This window comes from Micropterus dolomieu, linkage group LG05 (assembly GCF_021292245.1).
Source record: "Micropterus dolomieu isolate WLL.071019.BEF.003 ecotype Adirondacks linkage group LG05, ASM2129224v1, whole genome shotgun sequence".
NCBI classification, from domain to species: domain Eukaryota; kingdom Metazoa; phylum Chordata; class Actinopteri; order Centrarchiformes; family Centrarchidae; genus Micropterus; species Micropterus dolomieu.
This window is the reverse complement of record NC_060154.1, coordinates 20,342,684-20,360,563: the sequence shown is the minus strand read 5'-3', so window position 1 is coordinate 20,360,563 and position 17,880 is coordinate 20,342,684. Positions and strand designations below refer to the sequence as shown.

General features: G+C 38.8%; 2 protein-coding genes across 3 annotated transcripts in view; both read left to right on the top strand.

Moving 5' to 3' along the window:
• Positions 1-17,880, top strand: part of lpxn (leupaxin) — a 665,334-nt gene that overhangs the window by 71,592 nt on the left and 575,862 nt on the right. The gene's annotated exons all lie outside the window — the stretch shown is intronic.
• Positions 1,358-17,875, top strand: sh3gl1b (SH3-domain GRB2-like 1b). 2 transcript variants are annotated; one of them, XM_046049103.1, is made up of 9 exons: positions 1,358-1,377; positions 7,387-7,455; positions 8,458-8,530; positions 8,613-8,756; positions 9,212-9,345; positions 9,542-9,700; positions 10,747-10,850; positions 10,949-11,082; positions 15,198-17,875. In XM_046049103.1, exons 2-9 carry the CDS (start codon positions 7,387-7,389, stop codon positions 15,389-15,391), a joined length of 1,011 nt encoding a protein of 336 aa, XP_045905059.1. In that variant the 5' UTR covers positions 1,358-1,377; the 3' UTR covers positions 15,392-17,875. The 2 variants fall into 2 exon arrangements, with proteins under 2 accessions (XP_045905059.1, XP_045905058.1); XM_046049102.1 differs by lacking the exon at positions 1,358-1,377 and adding an exon at positions 1,385-1,744.

Here is a 17,880-nt window from a genome sequence, read left to right as displayed (position 1 = left end):
AAATAACACCTTTATCACAGTTTCATTTAACGCATTAATTTCTTTAAATAAATTATTAGTTCAGTTAACCTTTATTACCTTTGAGACATTTGTTATTTGGTCAGATAACAGTCCATACAGACATTATAATTGGAAAAAATTTTAATTTGCTATTTCACACCAAAGGGAGAAAGGTGATTAAGAAAGATAAATGTAAATTGTGTTTTCTGCCATTTAGATGGGAACAGTTGTGTTTTGCTAAACAATAAATCTCTTTTAGCTGACTCCATTGACATGGTGGATTTTATAATGCATACTTTACAACCATTCAGACCTACTTAGATTATACAGTATATGCACTATAATTATTACTGTCCTCTGATGTCAGTTTAATTAGACTCAAAGAGACCATCTTGTATTGCACTATATTTTGGCACTTTGTCTACCTGTTTTTGTCATTCCAGATCATCTACATAAAAGCAGGTGTAAGGATAGTCTGTACTGGGAACATGTAGTGCATTGTTACCACCACATGGTGCATAATAGAAACCAAACTGGGTGCTTGGGTGTGTTTTCATCACTGGTAAGATATTTTCATCATGTCATCCATGGTATCAAGTCATGTAGGTAGTTTCAGTGTTTAAGTATTAATCCACCTCTGAAACATCTGCATGCTGCAATTCCACTACAATTCCTGTAACTTGCTGTGTTGTACTGTTTCACTCTTTAATAGAAAGAAGTGCCAAAACAAACCTGTTCACAGCTAGATGGAAAATCCAGAGTAACCAGAACATTGTTTGGGTAAAGAAATGTTGCTGATGATTTTCTTTTGACTATTTTGAGCACCACAGATGAAATTTAATCATCTGTTGTACCGGGAAGGTGGCAGGAATCTCAAATATGTTTATCTCAGAGCCTTCATGACACAACATCATATACGTCACATAAATATGAAAACTACCTGGATGGTAGATACCATTAAGGTACTGAGTGACCGGCATCTGTAATGCTGCTGCTGCACTTTCTCTTTCCCTCCATCTGATGTTGTAGTCTACTCCTCTACAGGAGAAAGAGATGATACTTTATATTAGGACAGTAGGATTATCATAAAGGCCTTCCCCAATTCTTGATATTATAGTTGTGTATTTTAATTTAGTAGAACTGCTATTATATTATGCTAAATACATATTTACTGGATGTGGACATTAAAACCCACCTACGGGCTGTCCACAGTTTACTGAAACAGAAGTAGTTATCTGAGAGCGGGAACATCTATCTGGCCTGTAAATCCTGCAGCAGACAGACGGATGTGCGCCTGCCACATCCAGCAGGGGGCAGTGTGCACTAAAGTAAGACTTTATCAGCGTCTCGGGAAACTGATTTCTTCAAAGTTCCCTGGTGAGATTTGGTGCTCTGTAAAGCGAACAAGCGTGCCCTCGATTCTTTGTGTTTTCAGGTCAGGAGACAATATTGTTGGTTTTGGTGGATTTTTTTTAGCACATTTCTCTGCGTTATCTGCTGTGACAGTGGGGAAGAGTCACCCTCGACGTGGACGTGGTCAGTTGGCGTGTCTCGACGTGGAGTGACGGCTGTGCGGTCCTATGATTCCTCCTAAACATTTTTGCACTGGCCCCTTTTCTTACAAACTATATCGCTAACTTAAGTTATATCGTCGACTCTGAACACCTCCGTTGGAAGTTGAAGACAGTCGGGGTTCAAGATGTCTGTAGCGGGCTTGAAGAAACAGTTTTACAAAGCCAGCCAGGTTTGCAAAACTTTTCTTTTTAGCCAACAACTGTAATGTATCGTTAGCAGCTAGCCCCGCTTAGCATTTTTAGCTAGCGGTTATACTGTGGTAATGTTAATAACGCTGTGTTAATGCAGCGGTTTGCTCGCTGTGTGGTGACAGCAGGACGCTAGAAACGATTTGTGTCAGTGTGTAAAATGTCATTTGTTATTTTTAGTTGGCACTCTTATCTTCTTTTTACAGCTAACTTAGCGGCAAAGTTAATAAGCACCTTTCGGACGTTAACGTTAGTTGAAATAGCTTTAACGAACTTTAGCCAATGCTAACTAGCATTACTGTGTTGTTAACGGTGTATAGGTAACGTTATTTTACATTTTGTTTTGTTTTCTAAGTTAACATATCCAGCAGTGAGCCAGTTTCAGTGAGTATACATCCTGTGGTAAACATTAACTAGCTGTGTTTGCCTCAGGGGCTCTCCGGGTGAATCAGAGCTCTTTAGAGTTTTTAAACACTAACTTACACCAAAAAGTAATGCAATATAAAACAACTATCGACACATTTTAGTTTTTAATATTTACTGGAAGACCATTTTCATGTGTGAGACTGTGTAACATCACGTTTTTTGTGCTTATTTGGAGTGAAGACCCAGTTACTTTTTTCCCAGCTGTGTTTTTGTTAGTCTTTTGTTCAGCAAGCCGGATCAGTATTTAGGGCAGTTGATGGGACAAACGTAGAATGTTACTGCGTTAGAAATGCCACTACCGGCCATGGACTTATTAACTCATGCTGTCTTTAGATGTCTGAACCTTGGTGTGAATGGTTTTAATTTTGGCCAGCTCGCCCAGTCATGGGCGGGGATGGTACGAAAGATTTTTTTGCGTCCCTTTTTTTCTTTTTACCGCTGCTGATGTAAGCAGGAAAGACATTTGGTTTCTACCCCAGCTTCCTGACAGGAACGGACTCAGATCCCTGTTGGTTTGGCTGTGAGGAAAAATAATACAATTCAGAAGCTGTCATGTTAGGACTGTTGGTACTGAGTGTAATGAAAATGAGGAGTAAAGGTGTTTGAGTAAGGGGATTAGTGTATGAGACCCAGGGGATGATGCAGAGAAGGAGGTGGAGAAAGAGTGCTTTCCCATTATTTCACTGCAATGCAGCTGCTTGTCTTGCCAAAACTCCATGAGAGTCAATAACACTAGACATAGCTCAGATTTTCTACACTGGAGGCATGCAGGAAGTCTGCTGTGGAAGTGATATATGTACCCTGTAGCTAACACGTCCTTGTGTTTTACTAGCTTTTACTGTCTCTCTTCCCTTGTTATTTGGTTTTCGGAGAATTACTCTTAAAGCAAATGGTAAAACCTGAAATGTCAGACTCATTTGGAGCACAAATAAATCACACTCATGCGCATTTTATGTGTGACAGTGGGTTAGCCTTAAATGGAGATGACAGATTTAGACAGTATCCAGTAGGCTTTTTAAGATTATTTGTGCAGTTTATCAAGTGAATTTATGCACTGATGTAGTCAAATGTCTTCTGGTTTCAAATGCTTCAATTTACAACTGAAGATTAATACAGTTATGCTTAAATGGAAAGCAAATGTCAGACATAGAAGAAATTATGTTTATATTTAACAAATCTTTATTGGTTACACTGTAGGGGTGAACAATTAATTGAAATCTTATTGAAATCCAAGTATGGCCTAGTGGGTTTTTTCAAATTGCAGGAGGTGCAATATTTGTTAAAGGCAAAATGTAGGTCAAAATACCATTTTAATTAATAATTGTTGTGCGGCAGAGATGTCCTGGCCTACATATCATATTCTAGACACTAAAGAAAGCATTTTTGTTTGGTACAGACCCTGGCAGATATCACACCATAATCAGTGTTTTTCAATGAAAATGAGAATAATGATGTAAAAATGATCATTCCCTCCAATATTGCAAATCTTACTGCAAATGCAATATCAGTCAAAATAATCACTGTTATATTCTATTTTTTCAAATTCAAAAAAATAAATAAAACTGGCTCCAAGCTCTGTATATAAACCTCACGGTTGCTGTCTGTACGAAGAGTACTACATACAACAGCAAAGACCACTGCAGAGGTGTCTGGTTATAATGTTCAGTTAAAATAATTCCTGCCAGCCAAACCGTTTCAAGAAGAGTGGCCATAGTATAAATTGTGATATCAAGTGGGATCTTTTTTATCTTTCTTCTTAAATTTTTAACATTAACTAGAAGAAGCATCAAATATATAATTCATTGGAAGAAGTAATTTACAGAACATTGCCAGCCAGTGCATAAACCTCTTCATAACACACATATTTTGTAAGTATCAAAGTTTCCAGAGATTCAGAACAAAATCAGTCCTGCGTTACACAGCTCAGGGGGCTGCTTTGGTGGAACGAGTTGTAGTACGCGAGACCGGTTTTAAGACCACTTTTTGATGGTCTTGGTCTTGTCTCGGACTCGACTGCATTTGGGTGTTTTAATAGGAATGTGGATCTTTCAGATTAGTTTGAGAAGTACCTATGATCTCGTTCTACATTTTATTGTGTGTCATGTAATGTGGAGAACTGGTCTTGGTCTTGACTCGGTCTGTGCATATGAAGGCGAAAATGTTAGTTAAGGCTTACTGTTTACTGGAAACAACCAGGAAACAGTCGCACTTATTTAAATGCCAAGATGCATCCAAGTAAGAATAAAAAAAGAGATTTTAAAAAGAGTCAAATACTGATTGAACACTCGCTACACTCTATTGGTGTATTGAGAATGCTCTATCACACTGCTAAATCGCTGTCACACCTTCACTTTTTATATCTGATTATAGTAACATAAATCCCTCTTCAAATGTGGGAGAGCTCTCTTTTTATATTTTGAGCCACACAACGTTTCTTTTTTCTCTTTTAATTCTGCTCTTAAAATGTTTTTATTACATGTGATGGCTTTAACATGTTGCTACAGCAAATAGACAGGTTTGTTGTGTGAGAAATAACTCACCAAGTGATGTTTACCAGCTGCTGTTTTTTATTTTACATTACATTTTAGCTGACACTTTTATCCAAAGCGAGTTCACACGCCTCTGGAGCAACGAGGGGTAAAGTGTCTTGCTCAGGGACACAATCGTGGATGGGTCACAGTGGGGGATTGAACCCAGGTCTCGCACAGGCATCTTATCCATTGCGCCATAACCACCCCATGCTACGTTAAGAAACCATATGAATCTACATTAGGCTGCCACTTTACCTCTTTCTACATGTTTGGCATTTTGGCCTCTGTATAAGTCAGCTTTCTGGGCCCCACAATCGTCAAGTCATCTGAAGCCAAACAAGATCTTAAGCTAGGCATTGTTATAATGCACCAACATTTAACAAAATACCAGTAGCTTAAACACCCAGTCATTATGATAAAAAGGATACCTAGACTGATCCCTTTTTGTAGTCCTGTGCGTGTTTATACCAAAACTTCCCGATGATAACCTTTTTGTGGATGTTTTTGAGCTCCATTACTTTGAGCTTGTGTGCATGTAAACAGTGATGTTACACTGACATAAGAACTGCAACAGTACTCAGTGGCTGACAAATTATTCAAACAATTCACTTAAGACCAACATCTCAAGTTTAGTGACAAAAATATTGATTTGAATTAAATTCTTCTTGCCTGTCCAAAAAGTTGTCATTCTTGTAAGGCAGACGAGGGTGCAGAGATAAAAATAAGATAGCAAAGATTTAGTACTGCAGACTGCAATCTTTCCTCCAAGGTAGAGCACCAAATGCTGAGTAGGCTGAGAGTTGAGGCTGTATCTTTATTTGTGACCTGAATCCCCCAAGGCCCCCTGTCCTGTGTTTTCTGCATACTGCAGAGATTCAGCAGTATAACTTGGAAGCTTTGTTGAAATAATTTTTACATCACGTTAGCGCTAAACAAATGAAATGCTCTGACAGTCCAGTATCTGTGGCTGTCGCAGGACTGTAACAAGAACAGTCCCAATCATTTCATTCGGACTGAATGTAATGATTGGCTGGCCTACCTACGTGCACTCTGCCCGTGTAGTCACTGCGCATGGAGATGTGTTTGGGGGAGTAGCTTTGGCAGGAGGCCTGAAGGGAGGGGTTTTTTGTTAATTTTTTTGGATACTTTCAAAATCTAGCTGTGTCTGGCTAGTTTATCCAACGTTACCTACCACTACTTTAATTTTTAATCCTGCATAGTTAAAGCTCTGATGTCACATTGAACTGTATTACTCACTCATCATAATATTCTTTAAATAAGAAGTTCCCTCAGACCCAGAAATGTCTTGGTAATTCCAGTAATCACGAAACAGTTCCAACAGTATTTTGATTCATGTAGAAAATGACTCAATTGAATATGTCCAAACAAGCAGAGAGTGGTACACCACCTGAAAGGACGTTGTGGTCAATCTGTAAAGGTGTCAGGAGTGTTGCGTTAAATTATATATGCCTCTATAGTATGGGCCAGGTCCTACAAATATATAGTTGTCTAAAGCAGTGAAAAAGATCAGTTGTATTTTTTACACGCATATTATTATTTTAGGAAAGTAATAACATTACCTCAAAGTCTTCAGGAACATCTACTATAGAAGAATACAATTCAAATCGTACAAATGCAATCCTAAATGTTGTTTCCCTGTTTCCAGGCCTCTCTTGCAGTGTTTCATTAACTGTCCAGACGGTGTAAAATGCTCCCTCTGTTAATAGAGTACAGCAAAATAATTAAAGATTAACAACAGGGGCTGTTACAACTTCCTTCAAAACTTAAACGCACGCTAGAGCAAGGCAGATTCATTCCTGCCTGGTGTGACACAAGTTTTATTACTACAGTACAAAAGATTGTGAAACATTTTAACTGGAATCGTGGCAGAAACACAAAGCAGGCCTTGTGGTTCACGTTTGTCTTTGCAGAACAGCTCTAGTCTGCAACCAAACACTGCTGTTGCGTGCCATGTTCATTATCTTACTGGTGGTCATGGGAGTTGTTTTGTCTGCCCATTCCACTTGGAGAAACTCAGATAGGGAACCATGTAGCTCATCGGCACACAGCAGTCAAGGTTTTAAGAATCTAGAAGTCACAGCAGTGCAGACTCACTCCAAAGTCAGTTCTCTGGGACTGACCCTTGATAAAAATACTTGTACTGTACATGCACAGGAAAGGGGACTGTTTTCCATTTCTTAGACTTTTGTATGTGGCCTAAAAACATGCTGAGAGATTGGACTTGGGAAGACATATGCGTTCAGTCAACATGTTATAGTCTACTCAAGTTGTAACATATTGTCTTCATTAAGGTAAAAGTAATGGGGTTAGCTGATCCAGCATTTTTACATTTTTTCATGTGTAAACAAAGGTGGTTGCTTAACACTATTTGCTGTTGTTCTTTTTGTGATTTCTAGGGTTCTGCTTCACCTCTGTGTGTTATTCTAAACACGCTGTGCTCCACACATGCTCTTTTTTAAAAGAAATGTTTGCCATTGCATTTTCTACACAGCAGGCGTGTGAATGTGTAAATTAGAGATGAGCTTGGGCTTGTTCCCCACTCAAATCAAAACCTTATGAGCTGCATTAATTCATTCTCCTCTTTCTGTCTTTCTTCCCCCCTTTCTCCTCTCTCCTCCTCTCTTTCTGTCTCTCTCTCCCTCTAGATGGTGAGTGAGAAAGTCGGAGGTGCTGAAGGAACTAAACTAGATGATGACTTCAGAGACCTGGAACGGGTAAGAGAGGCATCTCCCTGTGGCCTTAAAAGAGCAACATGTTTGGCTTCAGGCCTGGTTGGTTTTACACACAGTACACAAACATATTGCTGTTTCTTCGGTTTCCGTTGCTGATGTTTACACCTCATTTCAAGCATTACATCATGCTCTGTTGGTTTAGAAAATGTTCTGACCTCGAAGTTTATGAAACCTCTAAAGGCTGTATGGATGACATCAAAAACTCACTGCCATTAGGTCGCGTAGTGAAAGATTTACCTTAGAGCCAAAACAATCAGTCGGTTAATCGTTTAGCTGAATCGATAAGGAACATTTTGATAATTGAATTTGAATTGCTTGGTAATTTTAAAGTTATTTTTTTAAGCACCAATGCCAAAATTGTTATAATGTGATAGTAATTTGAATATCTTTGGGTTTTGGGCTGTTGGGCAGGCAAAACAAGCTCTTTGTAGGTGTCACATTGGGCTCTGGGAAAACTTGTTTCACTATTTTCTGACATGTTATTGACCAATCGTTCAATCTATTAATCCAGAAAATAATCAGCAGAATAGCTGATTAATAAAAAGGTGCAAAGCAGGTATATTTAAAAATGATAATAATATTAATGTCCGTGGGGATCAAAACCTGCTTTCATGGGGCAGTATAATGTGAAAGATATTTAGTTTGGGGGGGGTACAATCAATCACGATGCCGGCTCAACATTGTGATGTCTGTCAGCCATCGGCCCAACCTTAGTTGCAGCCATAGTTTTCAACAATATGAATAAATCCCAATATAAAGAGGTAATATACATGTACTGTACCCAAATGTAATGGGAGTGACAATAACTTATTGTATTTTTAAAATACTTTAACTATGTGCACGAACCTTTGAACGAGCGAGTTCAAACAATGGTTAACAAAGGTTTAACATCATACCTCCTTTGTCACTGTTGAATTTTAGTTCTGTGCTCATGGTAGCTCTGCTGTACACATGTGATGTCTGTCTGCTTGGTGTGTTATGTAGAAAGTAGATGTGACGAGTAAAGCAGTAGTGGAGGTAATCTCCAAAACGTCAGAGTACCTCCAGCCCAACCCAGGTGAGAAGAAAGCCTTCCTTCATGTGTTTCATTTATACGGCTTGAGCTCTTTGATGAAATTAGTTTCAACGCCCTTCCACAGCATCACGGGCCAAACTGTCCATGTTGAACACCATGTCTAAGATCCGTGGTCAGGTGAAGAACCCAGGCTACCCTCAGGCCGAGGGGCTGCTAGGGGAGTGTATGGGAAAGTTTGGACGGGAACTCGGAGAGGAGACTAACTTTGGTAAGATGCGCGCGTGAGCGTGTTTGTGTGTGTGTGTGTGTGTGTGTGTTTTGTGGTTTTAGATTAGTTATTTTGGGTTATTGAATGTGCATGGTTGTGCTTGTGTATGCATGGTATACTTAAAATACTGACTGGCAGACTGTACGAAACTATTTACAGGTTTATGAAATGCTTTTTGACTGTTTTAAATATTGTATTTCTGTCTATTTGTGTCTGTGTGTGGTTTTCTTAGATATTATCTGTTTCTTTATATGTGGTGTGGGGACTGCAGATGTAAATTAGCCTAAGGCTAACTCTGGTGTAATGCATCAAATGTTTACATTTATGTTATTAATTGCACATGGTCCCTTCTAAATAAAAATCAATCAATCAATGTGGTCTCGTGGTGCTATAACTCCGGTTCTATACTGTATACTAATGTCACTGAGCTATTTATCTCTGTCTGTGTGGTTAAGGCGGAGCGCTAGTAGATGTTGGAGAGGCCATGAAGAGATTGGCGGAAGTCAAAGACTCCCTAGATATCGATGTCAAACAGAACTTCATTGATCCATTGCAAGGGCTCTGTGACAAAGACCTCAGAGAGATACAGGTACACTGACATGCTGTTTAATGAGAGGAGAATAACTGTATCTCAGTTCATTGGTTAATCTCTCCCATGGTGCAACACTAGAAGATACCAGTCAAACCAGCCAATCATCATTAAACAAGTCAAATTTAATTTAATGCAAGAAAAGTGACCACCTCTGTGCCCACTCCTAAACTAACCATGGCTCTTACCACTTCAGCACCACCTGAAGAAGCTTGAAGGCCGTCGCCTGGACTACGATTACAAGAAAAAGCGTCAGGGCAAGATCCCTGATGAGGAGGTTCGACAGGCCCTGGAGAAGTTTCATGAGTCAAAGGAAGTGGCCGAGACAAGCATGTACAACCTGCTGGAGACCGATGTGAGGACTGATTTATGACCGTTCACTGTATAGTATAAGCTTGATCAGGGGTTCTTCTGTTATCCCTTTCCACAGCTATAAACATAGCTTCTGATGGGTGAAAGCTAGTCATACTACAGTGAAGAACAAACATTTACATGCCTCAAATATACAATCTAAAATTACAATTCTAAGGTAATTACACTGTAATATATGAAACATTTCATCAGTTTGACTTTTGTATTGAAAGGCTGCTGACCAGTACACACGCCCACAGGACAAACATTGTTACACCTGTAAAGAGTGACAAAACACACCTGTTCAGCACAGTAGTCCAATAACACTGGAGATAAACATCTCCTTAAAGAGACGCAGGTGACCAGTTATACCATGTAATCACTATTTGGGTTTAAGAATTTTTTGCCGTTTGCCCTGTACATAACTGCAGGTGTGTACACCTGTGGGTGAAGAGGCATGGGACAACTAAACAGCCTAAAGAGCCTATATGTGAGTGTGTGTAGGAGTAAATTGATTTGTATTTTTTTGTTATACAACAGCACAGCAGTTGAGGGGTTAGTTTTAATCGAGGACTGGCTGAGAGTGTGAACATGGCCAGTGCTACCTCGGGGACGTGTCTGTTCCATATTTCCTGTTATTCCTCTAGTGCCAGCCTCTCTTATGTCATTCCCTATGACTATTTAAATACAGGTAAATTTAAGCGTAAAAGATCATTTTTGACCTTGGATATAGTAGTTTAATAGTAGATCTGCTTAGTAGCTTGAGAGAAGGTTGAATGCTACAAATATATTAATTATTGTATCTGCAGTACAGCCTGCACGCTGTTACTGGGTCTTTGGTCTGGGCGTTGGGGTGGTGATGGGGCAGTGGATAAGACAAATGCCTTTGGTGTGAGAGACCTAGGTTTAATCCCCGCTGTGTGATAAATGTTAACTGTGTTATTTATTATTCAGAACTGTTAACAAATACAGCAATTTAAGCAAAGTGACAGTGATTATTTTGTGTGTGTGTGTGTGTGTGTGTGTGTGTGTGTGTGTGTGTGCGTGCAGATAGAGCAGGTGAGCCAGCTCTCCTCCCTGGTGGAATCCCAGCTGCAGTACCACAGACAGGCTGTGCAGGTGCTGGAGGAGCTTTCTGACAAACTCCGAGACAGGTGCAGTAAATGAAACACACACACAATACATTATCATTCTGTATTTACTGTGGAGGTTTGGAAATGTAAAACTTACTTCTATTTTTTTTTTTGAATAGGATGAATGAGGCTCAGGCTCGACCAAGACGTGAATACACACCTAAACCCAAACCTATCTTTGACTTTGGAGACGACAACCATTCAAATGGCGGCTACTCATCCTCAATGGCCCTCCCACCTTCAAGGAACTCTCGTAAGAAACAGCTGATACATACATTTTTAAAATTCATTTGTTGGGACCGACATCAGTATTTTGTAATTTTACAACAAACACTTGAATGTAAAACATTTGAACTAACCATGATTGATGAAGTGGCTGACACTACTGTTTACACCAGGGAATAGACGATGTCTTGACAAAACAAAGAAAAAAAGAAACCCTCTCTGCCATTATTTTGTATTTATCCTTAACATTACGTTACTCTCAAAGCCACAGTAAAGGGCAGAAATATGTGGAAAAGAGAGCTGCCATACCAGAGTTCCAACAACAGCAAAACAACCAGCTGTTTCTACACACACAGAAGACTTAGCCATAGTAGCATGCCTGCACTGGACGCACTGTTTAAAAAATCTGACAGAAAAAACTCTCCGCATTGCCAACGTGATTGCTCAAGACCTGCAACCAATCAGCACCACTGAGCAGAAATATTTTAAATAAATTGAGTGTTGTTGTTTTTTCTGTAGTAAGATTGAGTTTTTTCTAAATGGTGGCATATACTGAATGTTTGTTGTTAACCATGAGAGTAATGGACGTCTTTTTTTTGGAGGGGTGTGAGTGAGAGTTGGTCCTGCACTGCCCTGTTTTTTAAACTTTTATTTAAGATCCTCACTAGTTATTACTGTAGTAACAACTAATCTTCCTGGACTCCACACAAAAGACAGACAAGACAACACATTTAAACATCACATTATGGACAGTTCACAACATCAGCCAAACAAAGTGAAATAAAATAAGAGAAAATAGTGGTTCTCTTTTACTCATAATGACGCATGAAGAGTAAATGGTTAAAACAAATAATAAGAGTTAGTAAGATAGGTGTATATAGTATAAGTAACTGCACGATTCTGTGTAAAGTTTAGCATTACGCAAGTAAGCACCAAGTGTAAGTGTAATCAACCTTTACATAATCAACCTAAACTGATTTCTTTCTGAATAATTGCTCTTCTTCTTGTTCTTCTTCTTATCTGACTCGCCTTTGTCCAACTGACCTTGTTCCTCTTCCCTGTGACATCATCAGAGCCAACTTTTCACTTGGCCAGATTGCCCTTTCGGAAACCAGGATTGTGTGAGTCACAGACAGCGTGGGCCATTTTTTCCGCCTAAATGTTGGTGCTGTTGAAATGGTGCCGTGTGCTTGCACGGCTTCTGGTGTGAAGTGTACAGGCAGAAAATAAGTTGCTTCTCACAGGTTCGGTACATAATTGGTGGTTTATGGTGCGTGTTTAGTTTAACAGCACGTATGTGGGTTTTTGTACTCACATCCTGTTATCTAGATACTGTATCCTGACTTACTTGATGTTCTTAACATCTATCCAACCACCGGCTCAGCCCTGCAGTTGACTTTATTTGTTAACATAATCCTCTATTTATAAATACGCTGCTGTTTTTAGTACTACATTGAAGCCAATGCTTTGATCAATGGCAAGAGTATTAACTAACATGCAGGAAACAAGCAGCTGGTGCTATAATTATAATTAGCTATTAATGATTATTGTTAGTTGTATTTCAGTTCATATCAGAAGTAGCATTAACCTGTAAGCTGTTGGAAAGAAGCGATATTTATCTTTTTAGCTCAACACAAAGCCTCAATTTGGGTAAAATGAAGCACATTTAGTTTTTATGACCCAATTTTTAACTACTATTTGTTCTAACCATATTTCTGCGTTTGGGTTTTTTTATGTCCCACCACTAGGGCTGGGCTAAAAATGTTATCACGATAAAAACATTTCATATCATTTGATATCGATAATTATCACGAGAAATGTCAAATCATTATTTCAAGTCTATAGATGTGATTTTTGCTCCTGAGTGAATTTTGAAGAAACCAGATGGTTAATTGTGTGGTTAAACTTTTCTTTATGGTCAGAATGTGACAAACACTTGGTGCCAAACAGTGGAAGACTTAACAAATCTGAGGATTTAAAACTATTATGATAAAATCTTTTTTTAACAAATGTGATTAGTAAATCTTTTTTCAGTCCCTTTTCCCCAACAAAAGAAATATTTTAATAGAAAAATTAAGTGCTAATTTGTTTGTGATTCAAATAAATTTAAGCAAATATTTATTGACAATATCTTGAACATTTATTAAATTGTTATTGAGGAAAATTATATTGTGATAATTATCATTATTGTTTTATTGCCCAGCCCTACCCACCACCATATTGCATAGTGGGCAGAACATTATCTGTGTTTTTGTTTGTCCATGTGTAAACTGATAATTATGAACCCAATCAATTGTGACCAAGAGTTGGACCACACTGAGTAGAACTGATTTGACTTCGGAGCAGCTTGCTGCATTTAGCACATATTCACAATGAAGAGAAACTGCTTTTTCTTGAAATGACTGTACTTATGCTATGATATAGTTATAATAATGTATCAAATGTTATAACAATGTGAAAGGAGTAATGATGACCCTACAGTGAATCATCACCTGAATTTGTAGCTGCCGTCTGCTATATGGAGCTTTATAGCCAGTTTCAGCTCATTATTTAGCTACACCACCTGCTCAGCACCAGACAGCAGACAGACTCAGTTAGAGACCAGTTGGTAAACATAACTGAGTGTTTAGCAGCTACGATAGCTACAGATATTTCCCTCAGGACTTTGGTGGAGATCAAAAAGAGAGCGAATGTAGGCGTCAACATTCATCAGGGGGCCGGAAACACAAATCTAGATGAATGATAACTAGGGGTGAGGGAAAAAATCGATCCAGCATAGTATCGTGATATTTGCCATGGCATTACTGTATCGATACACGGATGCCAAGTATCGATATTTTGTTATATAAATAGCAGATGGGAGTTTTAACTTTTTGGTACTAGAATAATAAAATCTATTGCTTTTTCAGTCCACTAAAAAACTTAACAGGACCATATAGAGGACTGAAAAAGTGATATGAACAAACAGAGAAATGTATCTTTTTAGATAAACAGATGTTGACAAAGTTTGACTTTAGGGACCTAATTGGAAGTTGGAAAAAGGTAATAAATTGCAATATATCTCAATATATTTAAAATCGCAATAAAATGGAATCGCAACATAAATATCGTGATAATATCGTATCGTGGGGCCTCTGTTGATTCCCACCGCTTATTGCTAATGTTGCTTATGTTTATCATATCTATCAAACTGATAATATGTCAATGTTGTTTTCCACTGGACCTTAGTGGCCAAAAAAGTGTTGTCATTGCAGGTTTACAATATGGAGTTTATAGTCAACTGTCAACATATGCTCATGTTCATTTATTGATCTATGTTTTGACCTTGCTATCATAACAGGTTAAGGAAAAAGACATTACCAAGAATTAACAATTCTCTTCTAAGAAACTAAATCAGTATCACAAGCAGTGATGGGAAAGTGGGTCATAATAGCTTGTAAACTAATTATCAGTATTTATCCGTTTGTCAGTTTATCAAAACGCTTGTAAGACTTATTTTAAAGAGAGAACTTGCCACAAATTTCTTATAATATAACCTACCTTATAGTTAAATGCTATAATTGTCATTAAGTTGCCTTAGTGTTGGTTCTATCCAGCTAAGTGTTGACAGTATTTTTTTCTGCCCCTTGTAAATTGATACAGTATAGAGTAAAACACAGAGAATGAGTGAACAGAGCTTTCCCCATCTCCAGCCTGCCCTGCAGTCTGTGGGGTGAACTAGATACAATGAGAAAATTGTTTGGAGACAAAAAAGCCTAGTTTGTCTGTGTGTGGAGCCCCACTCTGCTCTGCTGATCTACGTGAGGTCACAGAGGCAGGGATAGATGGCGGAGGACTTTCATACTGAAACCTGGTGTCATAGGATGTTGTGGTATTTGATAAGATTCAACTTGACAGCGCTCTTGAGCTAGTTTGCAATGCGGTGTTGAAGTTGATGTGACTGCACCACATGCTAATGTTACACTAACATATATAAACTGTGTGTATGAAGTACAGTGTGCAGTAGATTACATGTTTAAGGTGTGCTGTGTGACAACCTTTTCCTGAAACTGTCTCTGCTGTTGCATTGTGCCTGACAGCATCCTGGACTCTGAGTTTTCCTTGTCTTCCTCACTCGTTCTCTCCTTGCTTGTGTTTTGTCAGCCCCAGACCAGCCAAGCTGTAAGGCGCTGTACGACTTTGAGCCAGAGAACGAGGGAGAGCTGGGCTTCCACGAGGGCGACATCATCACCCTGACCAATCAGATCGACGAGAACTGGTACGAGGGCATGCTAAAAGGCCAGTCGGGATTCTTCCCTCTCAACTACGTCGAGATCCTCGTTCCGTTGCCACACTAATGTGTGTATATATAAAGAGAGCAAGAGAGCCAAGGAGGAGACTGACGGAGAGGAGGAGAGAGCAAGTAGAGTTAGTAAAGAGGAAGGAAAGTGAAGCCCAGGGATGGTCTGCAGAATATTCATTTTCACCTTCAGGTCCAGCATCATCATCGCAGACTTTTTGTCATCTGGAGTTTTGGAGAAGACGGTCACATTTCAAAGTCCAGACCAGAATATCGACCTGTTCTACCCAAAGGTAAAAGAATCTAAGATGGACACAAAATGTCATTATCCGTTATCCCGCTGTCAGAAACATTTCTTGAGGATTAACTGAGCAATATTTTTCTTAAACCACAAATTACTTATATGGTTAAAAGACAATTCGTATTAAATCTGATGATTATGGTGGCTGTTGTGACACATTCATATCATCCTTTTTGTGTGACAGCAGTCTGTTTAAAACTCAGGTTGGTTAACGGTCACTTTTCAGACTGAAGACGCCAACTCGAGCCTTGAAGTAAATATCACGTGTAACTTGACTGAATATTCTCATATTCTCATTTCAAAACTCTGAGCTTTTTTTTGTACACCGAACAAACTGGAGCCCGTCTCTTGATGCCATCTGCTGGCAAGATGGAGAATTACTTTTACCTAAACTCAAACAGATCTACACATGACTAGAAATGTAGTTTACCTAGTTGTATCTAAAAAGATTTTAATGAGAACCGTGGGCTGAAATTAGCCTCAGATTTGTGATTAGAACCGTTTTTCAGGTTTTGGCCCATTTGTAATGCTCTTTTTAAAGATCTGGGTCTTAGCTGTGCACTGATGATAGCTCCAGGAGACAACAGGCCGGATAAAGTAGTTTCCTTTGTATTGTCGCAGTATTTGATTTTATGTTAGTCTCAACCAACCACAGTAGTTTTTAAGAGTAGAACTGCTTTACCGAATGTGTGAAAATGTTGTAATTGCACCTTGGTCTTCAAAAGAGATTGACGTGTGTGTGTGACAGACTTACTCCACCATTACACATAGACCCAAAGTTAAATGCAGACGTTGCACCTTTTTGTCACTTAAGGCAGGCGTGTGTTTGTTGTCTAGAGATGGAGAATTATTATTTGTTTAGTGGGTGTCTGCTAGTCTGTTCAATAGAGGAGACAGAGCCAAAAAGTCTTTGAAAAATGCAATAGAAACATATCTATAACTATTCTGTAACAGCCATATATTCATTTAGTTTTGGGCTTGTTTGTCTTAGCATGTTACGCCTTTTATTCTGTCCTTTGACCCCTGTTCCAGGCGCACGTTAACTCCGTGCAGTGCCTGATTAGGTGACGCTGCAGGCAGCGACTCAGTCTTTCATAATTATCACTAACTGGCCCTTTTGTCTTTGAGAATGTGAAAGTCATTGATGCTTTGCAACTTATTCTGACCCTGTGACTCTGATGGTTTGCAACGGCTCTGATTCAATTGATTTGTTAGTACATCAGTAGACAGGTGTCGTTCCTGTTTAGTTAATGTGTGTAGACAAGGCCGGTTCCTTGTTCTGGATTTAGTTCCAGTCCACACCGTACAGTTTGAGGGAAAGACCTGGAGTGAAAGGGAAAAACATCAAGGGAAAAAATAAGTGTAAGCTGTCCATTTTGATTAATTTGGGATTACCAAACATTAATCTTTACCAAACAGTTACCATCAGTCCGGGGGGGACTGTTCATCACTCCATGCTGCCAAACACCCCCCTCCTGAGTTTGGTCCTTGTCTAATATGTTTACATCTCTGATCTTACTACATTTCAATGTTTGTATCAAGTTCAGGGCAAAGTTAAAGGACTAAAGGAGGTGCTGTCTGGATCACACTGTTATCAAAACAAGTCCTTGCTAGATAAGTTTTAGTGCCTTTGGAAAAGAAAGGAGGGGAAGTACTGCAACTAACACAGCAACCAAAACCTAACCTAGCTACTTAAGAACATGGTTAAGAATTTCTTTTCTACTTTTGGTTTTATTTCCAGCCATTGGCACTTTCCTGTGTAGAGACGAAATGCATGCGTGCACATTTCTGCACATTTCTGACACTACAGGCAGTTTCCTGGACATGTGTTGTTTAGACTAATGTGAGGTTTGTCAGCAGATCACCAGTGGAAACTTTTATTTTTTTTGTTGTTGTAGATTTTAATCCATGTTTTAAAATAAGTGTCCCAATGATTTCTTTTTTTTAAAGGGCTATATATTTGTTTAATCAGTCTTAAATGCTCCTTTAAACAGCATTAAATCATTCTGGCTCCCTATAGTATTATTTTTTATATACAAGACCTTTAAACATTTAAATTAATCTTTGCATGTAGTCCTATATTACACCCCGTGAATGTGTCTTAGATATAAGTTGCCTTTTTACTTTTGGTATGAGTACAGAATTTAACCATAATGTTTTGTCTTTTATTATCAAAGTATTTGTACGTGCTTCTGTCTTGTCCCCTACCTCCCCCTTCTTACAATAAATAATAAAGAAAAATGTGT